At 52.5% G+C, this 23022-nt stretch overlaps 1 protein-coding gene and 1 long non-coding RNA gene across 6 annotated transcripts; one reads left to right on the forward strand and one right to left on the reverse strand.

Moving 5' to 3' along the window:
* Positions 1 to 21: 21 nt before the first annotated feature.
* LOC142419115 (uncharacterized) lies at positions 22 to 1792 on the forward strand. The gene is made up of 2 exons (XR_012778478.1): positions 22 to 878; positions 1638 to 1792. It is a non-coding gene; the product is annotated as an uncharacterized LOC142419115 (long non-coding RNA).
* IP6K3 (inositol hexakisphosphate kinase 3) lies at positions 1333 to 22929 on the reverse strand. 5 transcript variants are annotated; one of them, XM_075521756.1, is made up of 9 exons: positions 22788 to 22929; positions 22426 to 22562; positions 21803 to 21917; positions 20962 to 21164; positions 11394 to 11720; positions 6292 to 6475; positions 5047 to 5219; positions 4157 to 4332; positions 1333 to 2905 (listed from the first exon to the last, which is right to left on the reverse strand). In XM_075521756.1, exons 5-9 carry the CDS (start codon positions 11590 to 11592, stop codon positions 2435 to 2437), a joined length of 1203 nt encoding a protein of 400 aa, XP_075377871.1. In that variant the 5' UTR covers positions 11593 to 11720; positions 20962 to 21164; positions 21803 to 21917; positions 22426 to 22562; positions 22788 to 22929; the 3' UTR covers positions 1333 to 2434. The 5 variants fall into 5 exon arrangements, with proteins under 5 accessions (XP_075377871.1, XP_075377868.1, XP_075377869.1 ...); XM_075521753.1 differs by having other exon boundaries at positions 6253 to 6475; XM_075521754.1 differs by lacking the exons at positions 20962 to 21164; positions 21803 to 21917; positions 22426 to 22562; positions 22788 to 22929 and adding an exon at positions 16409 to 16593 and having other exon boundaries at positions 6253 to 6475.
* Between the last annotated feature and the right edge of the window lie 93 nt (positions 22930 to 23022).

Genomic DNA, 23022 nt, shown 5'->3' on the forward strand with positions numbered 1-23022 from the left:
CCGGCGGGGCTGCGCATGCGCGGCGCGGGGCGGTCCTTGGCGGGAGGGCGTTGAGGGGGGTCAGGCGCTGCCCCTCAGGGCTGTCCCCCGGGGGGCAGCAGCGAAAAGGAGGGCTCGGGGGGGCTGCCAAGAGGCTGCCCCATCCACCTTCCCCCCCGTTCCCGGTCAGGCCTGGGAGAACTGCCAGGCGAGGCCCTCAGGCCGCTGCTCTGCCCTCAGGCCCCGCAGGCCTAGGCCGCCGAAAGGTCGAGGCCTAGGGAGCAGCTCTGTTCTTAATCAGCGCTCCGAGCACCCCCGGGGGCTCACAGCCTCCCCTGTGTTTTTGAAAGGCAGCTGATGAGCAGCCTGGTGTTGCCTATTCATTTGCTAGATTGCTGCCTACGCTGCCAGGCGTCGTGCTTTGTGCTGCTGGCAAAGGGATCTTGCTCCTGCGGTGCTGCAGATACCCGGGCCAGGCAGCCAGCAGCGCAGCACATAATAGCTACCGTAATGCTTGGCTTCTGGCCGTTTTAAAACCTAGAAAGTCTTGCCTGTTTTTCCCCTTCTCTACATAGAGTACCTAAGGTTGTATGCTGGCTCAGAGCTCCTCCTCTTGGCAGGCAAATGGTTAAATACTTGATAATTATGTGCTCGTCTATACGGGGTGCAAAGGGAGGGAGCGAGGTGCCTTCTATCACTATGCAAGCAACAGGTTGCCATTTTCTTTCCAGGAGCAACGGCAGGTGAGGGGTGCAGCCAAGGGGGGTGTTCTGCTCTGCTGATGAGGGGCTCAGCTGCTGGTGTCGTGCTTAGACGCTTCTTCATCCTTCCCCACTTTCAGACCTGACGTCCCGGTGCGCGCACCCAGCCGGAGGCTCAGCAGCGATGCAGATGCTGAGGTGGGTCTGTATAAACCCCATCAGTATAAACCCCATTACCAGCCGCAATTAGCACTGAGCACAGGACCACGGGTGCACGCGTGTGAGCCAAGACAATTGATGACTCAATCCTGTCACTGTTGAAGCCGTGTTTGTGGCTTAGTTTTTATAGTCGTCTGAGTTTGTGGGCAAGAAATATGCAACACTGTGAACAATATCCAGTAAATAATGAGGTCTTCCCAGATGGACTTTAGGCCAAGTAAAATATGCAACTGGGCCAGATGACTTAAATTTTCCAGCTATAAATTGTAGCAATTCACCAGCCGCGTGCAGTAAAATACAAGTGAAGGGGTCTCCCTTGAGATCTGGTGTTTAAACCTGTGGAGATAACGGCTTTCTTCAAAACATACAGCCCTAAACAAAAGATAATGTAACTTAAGGATGCTGTGGAAGTGAAAAAGAGATGGGCAACAGGTGAGAGTTACTTAGACAATTTTATTTATATCCCCACTCCCCAGTAACGGGGTTCTGTAGCTCTATTCCTTGTGTAAGGACTTCTCTTTCACGTTTCCCACACCATGCAGGAAGGAATTATGTTTGTTCCATAATAATAAAATACGTCCACAAAAGCTGTAAACATTATTTTGAGTCTTCTGTTATTGTCTCTTCCAAGCACACACAGGATATTTGTATCAAAGAATTTCTAGGTGACCTTTAATGTTTAGTCCCTGACTCAATCTCACACTTTTTTTTTCTTTTTTTTTTTCTTTTTTTTTTAAGCAAAAATACCTTGATGTGAATGTTTTTGGTGACTGATATCTGACAGAATCATCGCATTCCCATACTTCCAGCCCCTACGGAGCCCCTTGCTTAGAAAGTGTCTGAAACATGCCCTGTTACAATCCCGCAGGGATATTAAACCTGTGCAAGGTCCAGTTCTTGGTCTGAGGTCCCCCTGCTTTTACACCGTAAGCAGCACAGAACCTCCGCAGCATCTCGTACGTCTGTGTTTCAACACCCACGCTGTACGGAGAACACCCGACCGTCTCGCAAGTGCTGGGCACGTGGAGCGTGAATGTCAGGGTGTGCTTTTTTCTTTCCTGCTTGTGTCTTTGCGTTCAGCCCGTAGCGTTGAGCATGAGTTGAAAGTAATGCTGCAATCTGTTCAGACCTGCCAGCTCATTTTAATAGTCTCACTCAAATGCACAATATCTCCTTAGCCTGCTTGGCTTCGTGAGTGTAGAGGTGAGCAGGTCCTATTTTATCATTAAGACTCTTTCAAGTAATGCTTTCTTTTGGCTCACAAATAAATCAAGGACAGCAGTAAAACAAGAAAGGAAAATAAATCTTCTGATTGATTGCAGGCAGAACAGGTTCTTTCAGCTCTTTGCTTTTTATGCTTGAGTTCAGTAATGGCACGCAGCGGTTTTTGCACTTTCCTAGCAAGCTGTCCATGCTCTCATTCCAAACCGTGCACGTGACATCCAGCAGCGGTGAGGGTCCCATACAACTGACCCAATGCGGTACTTTTCAGGGCTATCGGTCACTAGTAAATCCAGGCTATTTCACAGAATTTGTCATTTTCCTTCGGAGATACTCTGAAGGATTTTGATGAGATTCTCCAGGCCAAAAATATAGCCATGGTCTGGCCCATCGTAAGTGGTGTGATTGCATTTGGAGCCTTTAAAAGTGGTGTGGGCAAAGTCTATCATGCGGACGTCAACTCTGGAGTGATTAGTGCCGTGTGACGTGGTGCGGTTTGGTTTTTGGAGGTGAAGGTGATTATCCAGGGGTGCCGTGTTCTCCTTGTGCTCCTGTCCGTCATAAATGATGAGAAGTGAGCTGGAGTAGAACCTGTAAGAGCTTTGCTTCCTAATGACAGAAAGCAGAGCTTTTAGCCGCAGGATGATGGGCTCCAGGAGATCCGTTCGGAGGTGGTTACCGTTGCACAGGAACTGGTGCAAGGTTTGCCTGAATCCCTCCGGTGAGAGTTTCCTGCCGTAATACTTATCTTTGCAGAGAAAATGGCCAGTGTCCGCTTGGTAGACCTTGAGGAAAGAGAGCAACAATCCAGATTCAGTTGTTCAGTTCTCCCCAAGCTCTGGATTTCACCCTAATCTAAAAAGTTCAGACCCAAGCTGAGAAATGGGACACAAATCCTCTGCAGTCTAGCAATATCTAGCAATGCTGGCAATGTACTGCAGGCTTCTCGCTGAATCCCACCTCCTGTCTTTTCTGGAGATTTAAACTATTCAATTTAAACCACTAGTGCAGATTCTTGTTGTACTGCTATAAATTACCCCTTTGTGAAACCCAAATAGCTGTTAAGTCATAGCCCTGTCACTAGTGATTTACAGCATTTCCCCTCTGGCTATGGTAGGAGTTTGCAGCAGTACGGGAATACCCCGGCTTTGTACCTTCTCGCAATACGTAATGCACGGGTAGCAATAATCTTGCTTTCTTAAACGCAGAGAGACAAGATGTAGACAGAAATTTGTATGTGAGGCTCTGGTAACACTGAGTAAGAAACGAGGGATTGAATTTAGAATTAGCTCGCATGCCAGTTGTAATTTAAAGGATAATCTGCTCAACAGATGGATGTCAGAGACCAGAAAGGGACGCAGGCTTTGACACCGAGTGTTTACGCTGCTATATATGTGCTTTATAATCATCATTGTCATAATTATCCTTCAGGCACAGCAGAACAACATTTTGAAACCTGCTTGAGAAGTGTGAGTGAAACAAATGCGTGGTTTCGGTTTCTAGGAGGAAGGGCAGCGATTTTGAGCAAGAGGAACCATAATATTTAGCACAAAATAACCCCCTCGCTCTTGCGGCGACAGGATGAGACAGCTCTGCGAAGGCATGAGCGGAGCAAGGAATGCTTTTTTGTTTTTCTTTTTTGTGCAGCAGCCAAGAGCTGAGCACGAGCGGGGAATCTGTGTTCATGTACAGGCAGGTTCTCAGCTGGGGTGAACTGGTTCCAGCTGCTCATACTGGTGCCAGTGGTGCGGGGTGGTGCTTATGCAGCCACCGCTTGTGAAAGCAGCCAAATCTCCAGACGTCAAAGAGGGTTACCCTATACGTGCCATATTCTATACTGTTCCCTAAGCATCCTCGCCTGCGTGAGGACAGGACACACAGCCGAGTGGCCAGTTCTTTACAGCCTGTATTTGGAGGGAGACAGGAATGAAACCGCTTCAATTTACACCAACAGAGGAAAGAGTCCCTTTAGATTTCCAGCTCGGTTTCGAGCCGTGTGTCAGGCAAACACCAAAAGGACCGAGGCTCCGTCTTACCTGCATCCCACAGATGCGAACGCCCAGAGACGCAGATGTGCTTTGTTCACACTTCTTGATGTGCCGGGCTTTCTTCTCCTCCGAGGCATCATCGCCATGCTGCCGGGTTCCCATCTTTAAGTCCAGGATGCAGGGATAGTTGTATTTTGATACCACGTTTTCAAGCAATAGAAACTCTGAACGTGAGTTAAGGGAAACCAAATACTTTTAAATTCTAATTGAGAGAGGTCTTAAATCAGAGCAACTGCTGACGCTCTCCACAATAGCTCACAACTGTAATGAGACTTTCTGAGCCAATTTTACCAACGTGTCATTGCTGTAGGCCCCTTGCTGCCAATTTCAGTTAATTTACTGTAGTACAGTCCTACCAATTAAAGCACCAACAGCTCCGTTCTCTAGTGACACGGTAGCCCTGGGCTGTCAGGCCGACACCTTGCCTCGGTGCTGTACGCACTCCAGTGGGTGTGGGAGAAGTTGTTAAACGGTATTACTCACATGACTGGTGGGTAATGAAGTGTAACAGGAAAATAAAAGGCGAGGCAGCTGCTAATTCCTATATAGTTGTGTTTTTAGACGTATGCCAAGGGGATCCTTGACTTACGCTGAATACCCTTTATGGGAAGTGGGCTTTTTTTTTCTTTTTCTTTTTCTTTTTCTTTTTTTAGAATAGAATAGAATAGAATATTTCAGTCGGAAGGGACCTACAATGATCATCTAGTCCAACTGAACAGTGGGAGAAGATAACAGCGCAACAATATTCTGTATATTCTGTATTTTCCCAGGGGCTGGGCAGAGGAGGGGTGCATACCCCCTGCAATAAAACATACATTGATTACGAGCTGTTATTTGTAGCCGAGACTATGCCGGAGGGAAGAGAGGAAAAAGGATACGATGAAGTTTGTTCTCATTATACTTGGAGGACATGCGGTTCAGGTGCTGCCTGTGACAGTGCAGTCCCCAGGGGTTGTAGCTGTTTCTTTCTGGCTGGTTTCTGTTTGCATCTTCCAAAAGCGAATCTGTGCGGTACTGAAGGTCTGTCCTCAATAGCATCTTCCCTGGGCAGCTAGACAAAACACACAAAAGAACACGTTTGGTTTATAAGCTCCAGAAGAGAATATTCCCTCCCCTCCTCTTTTGCAGAGCCTCGAACTTGATAAGGTAAATTTTCAGGGACTCTCAAAGGAAACATATTCATCACGTCCAACCTGCGGAGATCCTTTGTTACTCCGTAAAAGTAATTTTCAGAAAGCCAGCTATTGCTGGGTGCCAATATTTTCTTTCTTTATAATTTCAGAGTGTGCTTGGCTCCTATGAAAAGCACCGTTCATAGTGCCAGTGACCAGGAATCTCTATTTATCTACCTAACGGGCACAACACGGGCAAATTGTCCAACAATAGGAATGGTGCTCAATTTAGAGGAGCTGGCTTCGAGGAGGGGAGGGAGGGAGCAAGGAGACTTGTTCTCCTTGGAGGGTCATTCCTTGGTCTCGCTCATCCAAAACCCATAACTCCCATCACGCCGAGGGCAGCGTTTTCACAGTAGCAATATTGCTCCCTTCAGTCATAGCCGACCTAGGTCTTTTCTGAACCCGTTTGAGATGAAAGATGTCTCGCGGAAGACTTCTGCAAGCCCTAAGGTCGCGGTGTGCTTGCAAGCACTGCAATGCCTTTCAGAGACAGCTCTCCCCTGGGACGAGGACAGGATCGAACCACCTCAAGGCCGCTACTTCTGGCTGGTTACCAGCAGAAGGCCGTTACGTGCTGTGTGCCTGGTGGCTGTTCTCATGGGGCCTCTCCTCCTTTTGGAGCGTGCTGCACTCCAAGGAAACAGGTTTAAAGCAGAGTTTCAGGCATATATTTGAGCAATAGCATCTCGGCGATAGCCAACTCTGCCCCGCTCCATCCACGGGCCGGGAAAGAGATGAACCGTGAAGCCACCAAGGTGGGCTTTGCTTTTCTTCACCTTAGCTGGGCGTTGCTTTTGCTCACTTTGCCTTAAACCAGGAGTTGTGCCACCAAAACCATCCCGGTTAGACCCTACCCAAAGCGGCAGGCCAGGACCAGGAGGACGTCTGCGGGGAGCAGCAGACCCTCACCTGTCTTTGAAGGTCTTGGTGAGCTGCGTGTGACTCCACCTGACGAGCGTGTGCTCGCTGCCGGTGCCGGTGCTGGCAGCCCACTTGCATTTGTGCCATATCGTCACCGAGGAATCGCCGATGGCGTTATCCAGCCGGCCGCAGCTCTCCGTCTGCAGGCTGGGGCTGGCGATCAGGGTCAGGTTGCCAAGGCTGTCCTTTTTGAGGTGCACGGAAACGATGCCTGGACAAAAAGGGGGAAAACCAAACCAGAATGAGATCAACCCGTATAGGGTTACCGTATAGGCTTGGTCACCATCTGCACCAGCCCGAGGTGGTCCAGCCTTCCCGAGAGGGCTGGCGCTTAGCAGGACAGCTGCCTCCTTGTGTTTTAGTGGCCTCTCACGCTGATCCCCCCTCTGATTTGAGGCCCAATAAACACCATCAGTCCGAGACCCTGGAAAACAGCCACAGGCTTTTCTAATGATCGCTCCTCTCAAGGCTCGGCTTGAAACCTGCCTCCTCTGAACATCATGTTCCTTTATCCTCCGTCCCTCCAGGCTCTGCTATGCCGCAAGTGACCCAGCAAAGACCCCCGCGTTGGAACCGGAGCTCCTGACTTATTTATGACGAGGGATTTAGGTCTCACTTTTTGAGACAACGGCAAGGTTGGAAATGCGTTTCATTGGCAGGAGGCAAAGGGAGGGTTGGGGACCAGGAATTTTCCAAAGACAACCAGCATGCCAGCTGCTTCCTTTAATTGGAGAGCCCCCAGGAGCAAGGGCAGAGGCATGTGCATGGGCTGGCAGCGCTGCCTGCGTACGTGATGCCCGTACATTGTCACGGCCGTGTCCTTCCCCAGGCGCCAAGGACCAGCACCCAAACGGCCGATGGGGGGGACCGGACCTTCACACGTCTGGCGTTCATGCACAAGGAGAAGCATGACTGTGAACGGGGATTATTACTTTCCGCCGTAAGTGCTTAAAACATTGTGTATTTTAGCATTGCAATTTTCGCCGACTCTAACAGGAATCACAGGGCTCAAATGCCATTCAGCCCGTCACGTATTTAGCCCAGTTTCAGCCCATCCCTGGCATGGGGACGGCTGCCTCCGCATCTCAAATGACAGAGCGGGCCGTGGCTCGCGTACCAGACAGCTCTGACCTTTCTGGGAAAGGCTGTTAACCGCAGTCCTGCTCCCGCAGCCCTCTGTCAGGGCTGTCTGAGCCTCTCAAGGCAGCAGAGGCATTTTTAGAGCATCGCCCTTTGGGTCTCAGAGGGGATGCCAGCCGCATGAGTCGTACCCTGCTGCTTTCAAGCCTAGCTGCAGTAAGGCAGATCCAAAAGAGGACGGTCAAGGCTGTTGGACCAGCAAAACTCGTCACTGGAAAGACCCCAGCAACACGTGGAGCTGGGTTTTATCCAGCTGTCCCCAGGGTACCCTCACTTGGTCTGTTGGGCACTGCGGGGAGAGGCATTTCGGCAGCTTAACAAACAAGGGAGCTCTGTTCTCTCAAGCAAATTTGCCAAAGCAAATAAATATGCAAACTCCCTTCTCTCCGTTTCAAGTGAGATTATAGTGAGTAAACACAGACAGAAGGATTTGCCCTCTCTGTGTGTGCGCAGAGCCCTGCCCGCTGAGTTTTGCTGACTGACAGAGGTTTTCACCACCTGAATTGCAGGAGCCCCGTGTGTCTGCAGCCACCGGCCACCTCCGTGAGACTCGGGGTGCCCATCCTTCCCCGGCTCCTGCACCCCATAACCCTGCAGCTCCAGCTGTATTCGGATGCGCTTCCCCCCCGCCCTCCGTACGGCCCCTCTACTCGGGTACCCCAACCATTTCTGCTCCCTTTTGCTGTAAAATCAGCATTAACCCAAACAGCGTGGCATGGCAGGCTCGGTTAAATCAGCCAATTTTGCACTGAAATGGGGGAGGAATACACACAGGCTGCTTTGCTAAGGGAGCTGGGGGGCTGGAAACCTTAATTAGGGGGTAAGTAATATTTTTAGCTATCTTAGTCCTTTGCTGATGGTCATGGTGAGCGCAGGGAGCTCTGTCTTCCTCAGGCTCCAACGTTACCCAGCTGATCTTCCGCTGAGTCCCATTTGTAAAAAATCCATATTACAGATAACTGAGAGCAAGTGAAATTCCTATCGGCTCGGATGCCTGCTTTGAATTTTCAGGGGAGGCAGGCAGGAAAAAAAAGACAGCGTATCTTTTGCCTAAATCAAACCCTTCTTATTTTTAAAAAGTCACTGCGAGGCGAACGGAGTCCTTGATTCCAAATCTAGCGCTATGCCTCAGTTACGGCACTAAAGCAGCCTGTAACCTTAAAAACTGTCCCAATTACGTATCTGCAAGTCAATGGAGCTGTGCTGATCTACATAGTGCTGACAATCTGGCCCTAAAAACGTTATATATAGCATGAAACTAAGAGTTCTTAAGGATCTTACATTAATATGAAAATTAATGGGGAGATTTTCAAAGGCAAGAATGAGCCGTTAAATTGCAAGGGAATGTGATCCTCTCACTCCTTCCAGCTGAAAACTCTGCCTTCATAAACCTACGTCTCGGCTTGAAAAATGCTTTTGTTTCCTGGTGTGCTTCCATACGGGTTTTGCATACGTCCTGCAAGTGACCTACGTGTGCAAAACGAATCTATGACACATGGCTGCCGACCTTCTCTTTTATTGCAATAAGAAAACATCAGTCTGGGAGCAAAGATGTATTTAGGAACTTGTCTTTGCTGGCCTTTTAGTGTCACCAAAACCGCAATCCACCTCCTGTCCAGCACCAGCGAGGCAGCCAGCGGGTATTTACGGGTGCTGTCGCCATGCTAGTGGCATCCCAGGGATCCTCAGGAGCGTTTTGCTATGTAGCTCTACCCTCAAGGATTTATTTTTAAATTTACAAGTGCATTTATTTACTGCCATGTGCAATAGGAATCTGAGCAGAAGTGGGCTCGAAAACAAATCCAGCATCCCCTTGGCAAGCTCAGCTCCGGGCAGGCAGAGGTTTGCAAGGGGTTGGTGGAGGGAAAGCCGGTCCCAAGGTCACCAACCTGCCTGAAATGGTTAAGCGAGCGGTAGGCATTTTTTAAGCAGCCGACTCGGTGTTAGATTTGAATGATGACATTTGATCAACATTGCACATCATAATGTCATCATTACATAATGGTCCCCGAGCCGTCCCGCCCCGCGGCCTAAGAATAGAGATGAGGAACATGGAGACATGTGAACGGGTGATGAAGACCTCAGGATTATTCCCCCTGATGCTCATCTCCCCCCATCACCCTCGTGGGAAAATGTTCCACCTCTTTAATTTGCCTGGCATTCAGGGCTGGGACAGTTATAATCAGAATAAAAAATGCCTGTGCCCAATGCCAAATTGGAGAAGAATTGCTATTTAATTACCCCTTGTCGCAAAACTCACTGGGACTTGCAATAGAAGAGAAAAAACAGACAAAAAGGTATTAATAACTGGGCCACCCCTGAACTGATAAGCTGGGACTGCTTAACATCTTTATTAGCGAGACAGAGCAGGGCCCAGCTCTCCAGCACCAAACCCTGGCCCCTGCTAAAGAAAATTGCTTAGAGGAAGCCTTGTTTTCTTTCTTAAGCATCTTTTTAATATTGTCCCATAAATCTACAAAGGCCCCTGACTTTCTGGGAAAGGGAGAGATTGGATTGGAAGCGCATCGAAACCGCGGCTGACACTTTGAGCTCTTTTCTGTAACGCTGAAGGACCAAAAGATATTTTAAGTTTTTACGTGACAGCTGAGCTTCTCGCCTCTCGCAAAAATCCAGGGTCAGGAGCTTTATGAGCAGCACAAGTCTGGCAGTAAAAGCAGAAATAGCAAGGGAATAAGAACGGGAGGGCGGGAGGGTGGCTTTAAAAAAATGCTAGGACCCCCACAGACACCAAGAGCCGATTTTCAATAGCTAAGCCGAGACAGTCAGCTGGGAAAGTGGTTCAGGGCGAGGAGACTGAGGGACAGGGAAACTGAAGGGGGGGACCGGGCAGTGATGGGGGGCACCGAGCGGAGGGGCAGGCGGGAGGCTCTTCCCTGTCTCGGGAAGGTCTCGCTCGTGGCAGGACAGCTGCCTGGATTTAAGAAGTTAAGTGGTCTGCGCCTCTGGTTTTCCAGGGACCAGTGCTTACGGGAGTGCTGGGGGGAGCAGGGCTTGGCTAAGGCGGAGCACCCAGCAAAAGCGATGTGCTTGATGCATCCCTCGGCTGTTTTTTCAGGCTGGGTATTTCATGCTGGCCCCAAGGACCATCCCTCCCCCAGCCTGTGCTAGCGCCAGCCCTGACCCTTTCCTCGCCCTCACCAACTTCTCTGCCTCTGACACCAACCTTCACCTCCTCTAAAACCAAGTCCTGGAGCAATGGGGCCATGCACGTCGTGCAAAGGCACCCTTAGCTCTGCTCCTGGTACAGAAAACCTTTCTTATCAGGGGATGCTAATTCAGAGCTCTACTGAACAGAGCACATAACGTGTCAGATCTTGGGAATCCTGTTCTGAACAAGACTCTCCTAGTCCCTGCTTTCCTGCACCTATCCAGTGCCGCCATTCACATGCCATCAGACCAGTTTATCTGGGGCCATGACCTGCAAAAATAGGATGGGAAACCCCATCCTATTCCTGCCCCTTGTTCTGTGTTTTTTCTTACCCTCTCTGTCCCAATCCTGCGCTGCCCAGGCTCTTGGCTCCCCGGGAGGGGATCGTGTTCACGCTCTCAGCCTCCACCTTCTCATGCCTGTCCCCCTCAAGAACAGACCAATTTCAGCCCTATTTGACATAACGAGAGTCCCCTGTGTTACCAAGGCTGACCGTGGCAGCAAGGGGATGGGCAGAGGGGAGGCTCTCGGTGCCATCAGCCAGCGCTCAACCCTTATTAGACATCAGAGACTCCCCCCAGCCACAGAGAGCCAGGAAACCCTCCCAGCCTCACAGACCTGCTCGTGTGCGCACTCTCACATGGGAAGCATCCTTGCTTAACAAAACCTGCACAAGCCATGGGGCTCCACGACTCAGACCCAGCCCGACCGAGCCAGCCGGTACCTCCCGCGCTGCCACTAGCCCCTTATCCCAATCTCAGGACTCATCCTGGTGACAACACCGCCAGCCCTTCGCTCCTTCCCCAGCGTCTCCCCTTACCTTTGTACTGGGGCGTGAACTGCCTCATGGCCAAGGGCAGCGACTCGTAGAAGCTCAGCTCCTGCAAGACCAAGGGCTTGCAGATCGTGTGCTCGTCGTACTTCATCATGCTCATGTGGCCGCCCACCTGATGGACGAAGGGCTCCAGGAGGACGGCGGTCCTGCTCTCGCTGGGGTCCAGGGGGCTCTGCCCCACCATGGTGCCGGGCGAAAGGTGGAGGGGGGGCTCGCTCCCCTTTAGTAGCAGCGAAGGGGGATCGGAAGCGGGGTTTGGGACATACCGCGCCGGGCCGGTTAACGCCTCCTCTGGGTTTTCACCGACGGCGTCTGCAAAACAGAGGGTATGGGGGAGCGTGAGAAAAGGGGACGAGGCACCGCAAAGCCACCATCTGCGCCGGCATCCCGGCAGGGCTGGGAGCTCAGCCTGGCCTCGCGTGCCCCCGTGCCGCCCGCCGGCAGCCTGTGCCGCAGCCGGGGCTGGGCATCGAGGGCGCAGCCGGGTGGGATGAGATCTTTAGGTGCCCAGGGGCTGGCAGGAAGCCCCAGCCTGAAGTGCAGAGTGCAGAAAAGACCCAATTTAGACCTGTTGGGGGCAAAAGAAACAGAGGGGAATGATCGAGAAGAGCTATCAAGTTAATGCGGTGGCCTGGTCAAACCAGCTGGATCAGGGCATTCCTTGGACCAGTAACGCCGGGTTATTAATACGCTGTATTAATGACACCCCTTGCTGTGAAATAGCCCCAGTTTGCCTTACGAGACAGTGTTAACGATGGTCTTAGTCCTTCCCAAGCTAGGACATTCCTTGCAAAGGAGGTTTATTAATAAAGCCTCTGCAAGCTCACCTCCCTGGGCAGTCCCTTGCCTCTTAACACTGCTGATGAGGTTAGCAACATTTTCCGCACCTTCTACAGAAACCTCAGTTTGGGACATTCCCTGTCAGTTAACACCAGAGCACTAATAGGAGCGTTTCCTCCACCGTGCTAACACGTGGCACGAGGACGTGTCAAACCGGCACCGAGACGGTTCGCACCCAAGCACACCCCGAGCTCTCCAGCCCTGCCCTCTGCTACAGCCCAGGGGAGCGTCCAGCAACAGATCCGCTCCTGATTCTAGCCCCGAGAGAAATTCCTCCTTGACTTAGACAGCAAAAAGTCCTGGCTCTAAAACAGTAAGGTAGGAAAAGCCCCGACATGGACCACATCTGTGCTGTACTGCCTTGGTTTCTCTTGCAAGCACTCAGCAACACCCACCCCTTCACTTTATTCTTTGCAAGAAGCCCATGGATGGCTCTTGCTCTGGTGGACATCGGGCAGGAGAATCCCATAGCCGCTGAGGAAGACAAAAAGGCAGCTGAGCTAATATTTACACTGGAAAAGCACTATGGCTTCATACCGTCGAGGCAGTAAAATCAGAGGAAGACACTCCAGACCCCAAACTAAAAGCAAGGGGGGGGGGGGGGATCATCTTTTTGAGGACCGGTCCATGTTCCTGCAGCCCTCAAAAAGGGGTGTGCAGAGCCCTGGTTTGCCTGCCCGTTAGCACGGGTGACTTGCTCCTTGTTCTTCCAACTTCAGCCAAGCTCGGGGAGTTTTGCATCCGATTTTTACCCAGTGCAGTAGATAATAACGTCTTTGGAAGATCCTTCTCTCTACCAAAGCCTCCAGGATGTGTTGGTGGGCGTGAGGGGCACCACCTCTCCCGGCCCCACGCCTTGCTGGGACAGGGGCAGCACCATCACCCCCTCCTTGACCAGCAGACACCGAATAGCAGAGGGACGGTGGTACCTCCCTGCTCCCACCAGGAATAAACCCGGAGCTTCCCATCGCGGGCAACTGGCTGCCAGGTTGCTCCCGGGTCTCTGCAAGGAGCGCAGGCTCAGCCTTTCCTCCGGTGCCAGCGCTTACAGCCCAACCTGGGAGCTTTAACCACTAAAACGCAGCGCATTCCTCATCCCGCAACAAAGAGCCAAAGCTCTGCTGCTTAAATTTCCCCTTCATGAGCCTCCTGCTGCAATTAAACCACCCAGCACACAAGCACTCGGCGCAGGTGCCCATTTTGTTTTTCGCCTGGAGGAGTGGGATGAAGTGGGTTGAAGGCAGAGAAAGGGGAGCAGAAACACTCCTACCTCCAAAACACACGGAGCGGCTCCTTTACCTTCCCCCAAGGTGGGGGTATTTTTTCTCCCCCCATTTTTCTATTCTTTCGTCACCGCACACTTCGGAGAGGAATTTCTACTCTACAATTACCAGCCTGCACCGGCGTGGAAGGAACAAAGCCCGGCCACTTAGATGAGTACTTTTCAGCTGGGGAAGAAAGCAGCTCTTCAGAGCCTTTCTAGAAGTTAATAAAAGCATTTAGCGTTTTGTTAAGTTGTGGCAACTTTTAAAGAGGATTTCTCCCTTGAAAGCTGTAGGTTTGTTGTGGGTTTTTTTTCTTCCCCCTCCTCCCCTCCTTAAAAAAGGAGAAAAGCAAAAAGCAAGTGGATTTGTCATAACACCTCTTTGGAGCAGAGTGCGCAACATGACTTCAATCCAGTATTTATTGCTTCAGAGACAGTCCAAGGCTGAAACTCGGCTGACATAACACACTTACAGTTCTGGCAACCTTGGCACTGTGAAGAGAGCTGGGGGAAAAAAAACCCCACAATTTGATAAGGTTCTTATTGTTTTCTCTTAAGCAAAACTCGGAGCAAGATTTGCAGTAAGAGAAAGGGGCTCTTTTCATTTAGTTTTTGTTCTGAAGCAGCTCGTCCATTCGGAGCGGATAAATGTTACCGCAAACACTTACTGAGCTGCTCTGAGCTCCTCTGAAACAAGACAATCTTGAAATACATCACTTCTGCCGGCTCAAGTTATCGCGAATGCCAGAAGATATTTGTATTGCTAAAAATACATGGAATTACCGATAAATCTGTATCCTCAAAAACAAAACCAGAAACCTTGAATATTTTTCCTCTAGCTAAAAAAAAAAAAAAAAAAAAAAAAAAAAGCAGCATCCCAGGCGCTGCAGATGAAGATGAGTCAGAAAATATTGGGGAAGGAAAATACTTCTCTGTATAGAGAACTCCCCTGTCCAGAAGCCAGCCCCGACACACTTCAAAGCGTCCGCAAACACGCATCTCCCTGGCTCTTCTCCCCGGTGACTGTCAGAACACTCCGGCTGCCCCCCCAGTGCATCCCAGCAGCATCACTGGCCGGAGATGGACTTGCATTTCTAACGATGGCGTATACGTAACGAGGACCTGCCAGGCTGATTGGCACCGGCCAGACCACGGCTCTGCCGGCAGCACAAGCCAGGGTATTCAGGGGCACTGATTGCCAGGTACCGTGACCCTCTGCCCTGCTCTCATTTAGGGCTAAATGTCGAAAGAGTCTGAGCTAAACAGGTTATTTATTCCCAACTCTAAACACGGCCAAAAGAAATCAAGCAGATTAAATTCTCTAATCTTTAATTAGTGCCTACTCCATCCCATCCCAAGCAGAAACGTTGTGGCTCTGAGTCTACCACGCTGGGGGCAAAATGCAGACAGCCTGGCCCTACAAGAAAGCCCGTGCCTTGAAACCTTCTGTCCTCTTGGCAGAAATACTTTGGAATATTAAAAGGCAAAATCACTTTAAAAACAAGCGCTCTGTCAGCACGGGACCATGTTCTCGGTGTTACATATTGTGGTCAGCACCTTCACCTCTGGGCGACCCAGCTCCCTGGAGCATCCCAAACCCTGCTGCAAAGTCAGGTTTCAAGCACTGCAGGGTGCTGCTAATTTTTTGTATTGTTAAAAGGGAAGAAAATAACGTGGCTGTTCATTTGAAGAGATCTGCACGTCCATAGCTCTTGGTACTGGAGCTGGCCTGGATTCAAAGCCAGCTCCTGCACCGAGCACCAGCCCAGCCCAAGAGCAAGGTGCGGGCAAAGCCCAGTTGCCCCATTTCCCTTCAGTCTTTGGCCTCGTGCCTCCAAACTCCGCGATGCCTTGGCCATAAGGAAAATCCTGCCGGTTCCAGCTCAGCGCCCATCCTAGCAGGGCTCAAAACAGACTTGGGCTGTTTGCACGGGCAAGCAAGCAGGGCGGGCAAGCAGCTGCAACCCTCAGTGAGCCTTCAAATCTGCCTTTCCTGCTCTTCCCTCGACTACAGCCAAAGTCAGAAATAGTTGCAGGGCAGCATCACGCTGGGAGTGAAAAGCTCAGCTCTCGGCAAGAAACCCAGCTCAAACCATCCTGCCATAAATCCTTACGTGCAGAAACCCTCAGCTCTTTTATCTTACATTTTCCTTTCCTGAAAGAAAATGATGTTCATAAAGTTGAGGACTGGTCCCCGCGTCCCTCACGAAGAAGATGCAAAGATACAGTTTGCAGCACCGAAGGGCTGATTTGGCTGCTTTGCGGGAAGCCGCAGGATCGATGGGGAGGGATGGGAGTTGCGTTAGCAGGGGCTGGCAGGCTGCTGACAGCCCCCTGCCCACCCCGGGGCTGGCATGGGCTTCAGGAGACGGTGCAGGGCAGCGGCGGGGCTGCCGAGGGCTGGGCTTCCTGGTGGGACACGGGAGCGTGCCTTTGGACCGTGCCTTTGGACCGTGCCTTTGGACCGCGGTAGGAAGCTCAGGGCTGCCAGCAGTGCCGTGGGACGGGGGGATATGGTGCCACTGCGTCCCACGGGAAAGGGTTCGGGTCCCCTTGTCCCCCTGCCCTACTTCTGCCTTTCACACCACCAAACACCTTCTGCCCTTTTGCCGAGCATGCCCTTTTGCCGAGCATCCCCGCGCTTTCTGGCAACGCCATGAGCGCGACGGAGAACCGAAAGCCACCAGGCTGATTTTTGCAGACCCCGAGTTGCTCCAGAGGCTTGCAGTAGCCCCCCAGGTGCCGGCTGTCCCCCTCGCTCCCACCCCTTCCCGCAAGCCACGGCTGCGCTTGGAGCCTTCCTAATAATATCCCACTCGCTCTCCAAAATCAAGTGTTTGTTCATCCTGCCCTGGAAGGTGGCTGATGCTGATGCAGAAGCCGCCCCGGATCTTACCTGCTGGGTGTATGTGGCCGGTCTGGGCTCGGCGGCGAGCGTGGGCTCGGGGTGCTGCCTGGGCTGGGTTTCTCGCTGCTTCTTGGTGTGGCTCGAGTACGAGAAATGAGGGAGCGGGGAGAGCTTGTGGACATTTGGGCCATCACCTGACTGCTGCCGTCGATGCTGGCAAGCGCCTGGTATGTCCAGCTGACAGCTGAGCTTTAAAGTGGGGAGAGACACCCTTGGGTGTTAAAGGAAAACAAAGCTGCGTGTGCGAGAGGATTAAGGATGGAGGGAGAAGGGGCCAGCCGCGTGCAAGGCTTTCCAGAAAGCGTGGCCACGCTCTGGCTCCCTTGCGTAATCGCCCCTCCAGGAAAACAACTGTTGCTTTTTTCCAGCCTGTTTTCCACCGTACCGCCTGTAAAAGCCCCCCCGGCTCGGCCCCACCGGCGTTTCTCACCTCCACGCAGGAGCGGGCTGGGAGCCCGGCTGCTCCCCGGCAGGGAGAGGGCAGGGGGCTGGCGGTGGGAGCGGGACGGACACCAGCTTCACGGAGCTCCCAGCAAAGAAACCCACCGACTCTTTGCTCCCTGCGTGGGGCAAACACGCCGGGGCGATGCAGGGGAGGACGGGACGGAGGGGCTGCGATGGCTGGGGGGAGGTGGCGAGAGGAGCCGGGATACCGCGGGGCAGACCGAACCGCTGAGCTAAAGGGGTTTAGCAAAGAAAAGCTATTTATGGCAAGGGGGGCAAGGCCCAGGGCGAGACCAGGGTTTGCCCAAAGCTATGCAGCGGGTGAGCGGATCAGGGAGCGGAGCCCGCAGCCGCCCAGCCCCGACCCTGCAACAGCCTCGTGCAGGGAAAAATGACACCCCGGCGCTTTGGGACCGGTGGGGGAATGGAAAAGTCCCGGGGAGCTTCCTGCCAGGGCCAAATTGTCTCCTCCAGCGAGCCAAGGACAGCGCATGCCTCCCGGCCCCCTCCAGACCCTCTCCAGAGCCCCGCTGCCCGTATCCTCTCCAGCACGTGCCAAGGGTTGGCATGCTCTGGACATGCCGTGCCAGCCCCGTGCATCCCAAGAAGACAGGACCCATATATTATTCAGGGGATCCAGACATGCCCCAGGACAAGCAGGGGGGGGTGCCCGCTCTCCTCCCCCCGTCCTAGGGGACCCGGACCGGTCCCCAACAGTAACTCGAGGACATCAGCAAACCAGTGCCCACGACTGGGGCCCCGCAGGCTGCAATGGGGAAGGCGCTGGGAGGGCTTTGCAGCAAAACAGCGGGAGGTTGGGAAGAAAATCTCGCTGTTGAGATAACGATTGATGGATGTGGTAATTCTTCCTAACTGGAGGGGAGAAAACAGGCTTACCAAGACCAGAGGGATCGAACTGATGGTCGGGGGCAGAGGCCAAGATTAAAGACAAGGATGAAACAAAGACCCTGATTCCTGAGCCCTGACTTCACTCTGTTTTATGCTGGGATATTAGTTCAGGAAAGTGTTTTCAGGAAAGTGTTTTTTTTTTTTTTTTCTTTTTTAAAATCTTGGTTTCTGACGGAAAAATAGCTGATGTGGGCGCTCTGCAAGGCCAGCCACGGTGCATCCCCCACCACCAATTTCTGAACCCGTCGGCCAATCTCAGCAAAACACAATACAGGTGTCAAAAACTCAGGGTGTAAATTCCCCTAAGGTACCTCGCCGCCTTCCAGCGATGGGGTGAAACGTCCCCCAGCCACGATTCGGCTCTCCTCGGCATCGCCTGTGCCGTGAAGGCCCTGGAGCAGCCGGAGGCCAGGGGAGAGGACAGGCTGGGAGTAAAACACACGTGGCTGGGGGAGACTGAGCGACCTTTCCAGGCAGGGCGCCTTGCTCGGGGATGGGGAACACGCTCCCGTCCTCCCCCTCGCCACCGTCTCATCCCTGATCGCATCCCCTCGGCCGAGCGGCTGAGCTATAGGTTATCCTTAAACCTCGCTGCTGTGGGGTTGCGGAGAACTCGCGCTTGATGACGTATCCCTCGTGAGAGGTGGAGGCTTTCAGTGGTTTAGGTGCCGTTAAAGGGGGTAGCAGAGCGAGGAAGGGCCAGCCCAGACCTGGGGCTGCAGTCCCAGCTGGGGATGCCGATGCAGACCCGGACCCAGCTGCTGCCTCCTCCATCCCACCTGGGCTGTGGTCCCTGCTAGGCTTACCACCAAAAGCCTGGCTCTCCCGGGACAGGGGTACAGGTAGCACAGCCCAGAGCTGTCCCAGGGCTGAAGCACCTCTTGCCTTTCAGCAGCCCAGGGGTGACGGCTGCAGGCAGCAGCTGGCTCTCCTGTGTCTCTGGAAAGGGCTCAGCGTCGCAGGACGAGGTGTCCGCGGGCCACGGCTCAGCATCACGGACCATCCCAGCAGCAGGAACATGCTGGTTCCCAGCATCTGCTTCTTCCTTCTCTTGTCCCGCGTGTCAGGCTGGTCTTGATGTTTCCTCCTCCTTTTCCAGGACAGACGGGGCAGGGCAGGTCTCCAAGCCAGCTCCCCCTTGCCGTGCCTGCCACATGGGTGGAACGGGCGAGCAGCAGGTCCCGGCAGCCCTTATTGTCCTTCACGCGCTATAGCACATTGCTCCAAAAGTCCCCCAAAAGAGAAGCTGAGCCAGTATGCAGTCCCCAAACACATCAGGCTTTAAATCTAATCATCATCCTGCTGGTAGGAGGGGGCCAGGCCCATGCTGGGGGGATCCCTTGGGCTCAGCGAGAGGCAGGACCGAGCACCCAGGTTTGCCCTGTGGCCCCGGGGAGCCCAGCACGGGTGTCCGGCTGCTGCAGCACGTCACCAACACACACCTTTCTCCTTTGCAGAAGCCCATCCTGCTGGATATTGTATGTATTTTTAATGCATGTGTTAATTGAAGCAATGTCATTTTTATGTCGGGCGTACTGCCAGGCCAGGAGACATGTCCTTTGCAGTTATCGCTCCATTAAAACAAACACATGGAGGATGCCCGAGCCGGAGCCTGTGAGCGGCTGCGGGGTCCCCGCACAGGCAGCCGGGCTGATTGCCGCTGCCGAGCAGCCGCAGAGGCAATTACTCAGCCTCTTGTAAAAAGCAGAGTGCTCTAAGGGGAGAGTAACTCTGTCTCGTATTAAAACTATGCTAATTAGGAACTAATTACAGGCACAAAGATATTATTACCCTTGGCTAGCCTGCAAGCTGCAGCCTCAGTCCTGACTCCAAACCTCTCCAAGCCCGGCACGGACTCGAGGCAGGGTGGGCACGCTGTCATTAATAAAAGCAGAGGCCAAGCCTCGAGTGAGCCAGGGCTGCCTGGTCCCCAGCCCCCGGGTAACCTCAGCACAACCGAGCCTGATCCTGACATGACCTGCACCGGGCCCTTCTCATATTAAAGGACTAAATTTATATCTGCGGGAGAGCTGGAGTGAAACTGCGTGACTGAGGCTTGCCTTGGACGTTAAAGAAAAAGCAACTAAAGACCAACAAAAACTGCTGAGGACACGCAGGGAGTTGACACCAACTCTGTGCGCTGCACCCCTCCTTTCCCCTCCTGCACAGGCACCGACAGCGCAGGTTTTTCCCTTTGCATCTCCAAAGACTTTGGACCGTCCTCATGTATTTGCTCTTGTTTTATTCTCCTCTCTCCCCGGACAGGCAGCGGTGCCAGGCGGGAGCTGCAGCCGTGGCACGGGAGCTGCGGCCGTGGCAGGGTGCTGCCAGGACAGCCCCCCGGGCCCGGCAGCCAGGCTGGCTCCCTCCCTCGCCCCGAGCCGGCCCTGGGGCTGGAAATACCCTTCGTGCTGCTGATGGGTGCTGGAGCCTCACCCGCCGGCTGGCAAACACACCCTTGTCGAGGTGTCCTTGCTGCTGGTGGCACCTTTGGGACCCCAGCTGGGAGCAAAGCAGGAGCTGCTCTCCCAGAGGGAGCAGCTCCCTGGGACCCACTCCTGAGCTGTTTTACATGGAAGTGGCTCCATGCCCCCGAGCAGCAGCTCCTTGCCACCCTAGGGTGTTTTCCTCTGCTGTTGCTGTTTGGATGCCAAGAGCTGTTTTGGAGCCGGGATGTAAACACTGAATCTGGCCCTACGGCAGGTCGCTGCAAAGTGACACATGGCAGGCGGTCTCCTCCGTCAGAGGGGAGATCAGCGGAGGCTCTGGAGTCCTCCTGCCACCCGAGAGCACGTCCCTGGGGAGCCGCTGCTCTGCCAGGAGCCGGGGAAGGGGGAGCACGGGGGGGGGTCCCACAGCACAGAGCCCACGCTCTGCCCCTGGGCGAGACGAGCTCGAAGCCAAGCAAAGTTTCCACAACCCACTGGGTGTCTCCTCACCTGGGAGAGCCAATTCAAAGACACCCGTGGGCTTTGCATCAGACCTCACCAGCCTTACAGAAGTGTCTCTACAAAAATAACGTGCTACTTTGAGGTTAGCACAGAGGTCTGCTCCCCATGTTGGAGTCTGCTCTGCAGCTGCTGGCAGCCCTCCGAGGGGGAGGGAGGTGGGACAGGACTCGCACCTCGCTCTCTGCTGTAGCGAGGGTCCGCTAACGAACATGAACAAAAACCTTTTGCAACACCTACCTGGCGGCTGTTATTTAAAGGTTGAACGAAGTCACGGTGGAAATCCCAGGGCAGGCATTGGGGAGCAATTGCTTCGGACAGGGGCCATGCCTTCGGGCAGGACTCACTGGCCGTGCTTTTTCTTCTCCGATTCACGTTGATCTTTCCAGGAGAACTGGCACAGCGCCCTGACTCTGCGCCCCATAAATAAGGCACAGCATCAGCTGTCATGTCAGCAGGAGACAAAACATTTAATGTGAAAGGCTTTAAATGGAAGCAGGAAATGAAAAGATAAAGGGCAAATTTTATTTTAGATTCCTTGTTGGTACATATTTTCCTTTCTGACAGTAAGGGGATGCAATGGCTTTATTAGCCCACTGTTGGAGAATTTATTTATAGAAACTTAATACTTTGCAGGAAAGTGGGAGGGGGATGTTAGCAACTCTGGTTGAGCGACTGCAAGTTGTAAGGAGAGGGCAGGGGGATGAACCCAGCTATTCCCTCTTCTTTGCATGGACCTGGGGTTCTGGGAAAACTGCTAGTACCACAGAAATTGTCAATACGGTTTGTACAGAGCAAGCAGGAGCTTGGCAGTGAGCGTGGCATGAAACTAGTCTTCTCTGCTCTCAAGATAGCAAATGAAAGAAGGGACACGGGGGGAAGACTATCGCAGAAAACATCATGGCAGCTTGGTTGAAAGCAAACATCCTCTGGTACATGTAATTACACCAAACTGAAGACTATTTCTTAACCTTGAATATATTTCAGCTGTAACTTAGCAACCTAGACTGGGTAAAAGCATCTGAAGAGGAATGCAGGTTCAGAGGAGAGATTTAGCCTTGCTTCCCTTTTGTTCCCATACCTTAGCAACAACTCAACGCCAGAGAGGAGGTAACCAGCTCCCACCGACTTCCACGGCAGCCGCAAAGCTAACCTCCTTCTGTGCCGGTGGAAATGTCCCCCTTTGTCATCCAGACCTACATTACAAGATTAATTAAACATTTCTCTAACCAAACACGAGTGAGTCAACCATGTCCACAGAAGTTACACAACGATGATTCATGGACTACTCGTGCCGTTTCAGGAGTAGACTTTGAAGAAGCTGAAACTCGTGGCAGCACATGTTCTGAGTCACTGACACTCGGGTGAGAGAGGAATTGACAACACTCAGGGAAATGGACTCTAAAGACAACTCAGACTCGCCATCAAGATGTGCTTATGTGTCTTCTACTCCCCAGGCAACCTTGGAAACCTTGGGGATCTGGTAAATAGTCTAAGACTTGACTTTTTGCCTTTTTCCTTGACATAACTATCCCCCCTTTTACAGTGCTTTGCAATAGCCTCACTTAAAGTGTATTAACCCTTGGGACACAAGGAGGGAAGCAATGTGTCCAGTGACAAGCAACAGCCTAGGAGCAAGGGGAGGAAGGGACACCCATCCCACCCCAACACCCTCATTGCTTCCCAGTCTTCCTATACCATCACCTGGCACTTCACGTCCCAAAAAAGAGGTGAGCTAACCACGGCCTGAGGATGCCACAACACACAGGATGAGCAGCTTGGACCAGTGTCAAGATTTTCTGCAGCGGCTGTTGACTTCAGACACTCAACGTGCGAGGGATCTGCGTTTCGGAGAACAAGTGCAAAACACATGAAGCTTGAGGCACCCTCACTCAGCTTCCATAGACTTATTGCACCATCCCATTCCCTGCTTTAAATAACTGCTTTATTATGGGCCACAGGAATACTGATCAACCTGCTAAACTCATATTTACAGTTTCACAACCCTCCAAGCTGTCAATCTCTTCAAAATGCAGCTAAACAAGCTAACTGCTTTTCATACACACCTCTGCTTAATGCCAACTATTCCCAAAACACAGATTTAATTTGCAGCCAAATACTTGAAACTGCTGGCTATTGCAGCGAGATCGCCGAGCGTCACAAGGATCCACGCTGTCTCATTAGGCTGTCATGCAATCCCCATGCCATCTTCAGTCTTATTCTTAGAAACCGTGAGCTCCCCGGAGCAGGATCTATTTGATCTGCCTGAGCGAAAGCACTTGGAACAATCTGTGACTCTTC

This window comes from Mycteria americana, chromosome 20, assembly GCF_035582795.1.
Source record: "Mycteria americana isolate JAX WOST 10 ecotype Jacksonville Zoo and Gardens chromosome 20, USCA_MyAme_1.0, whole genome shotgun sequence".
In the NCBI taxonomy this organism is placed as follows: domain Eukaryota; kingdom Metazoa; phylum Chordata; class Aves; order Ciconiiformes; family Ciconiidae; genus Mycteria; species Mycteria americana.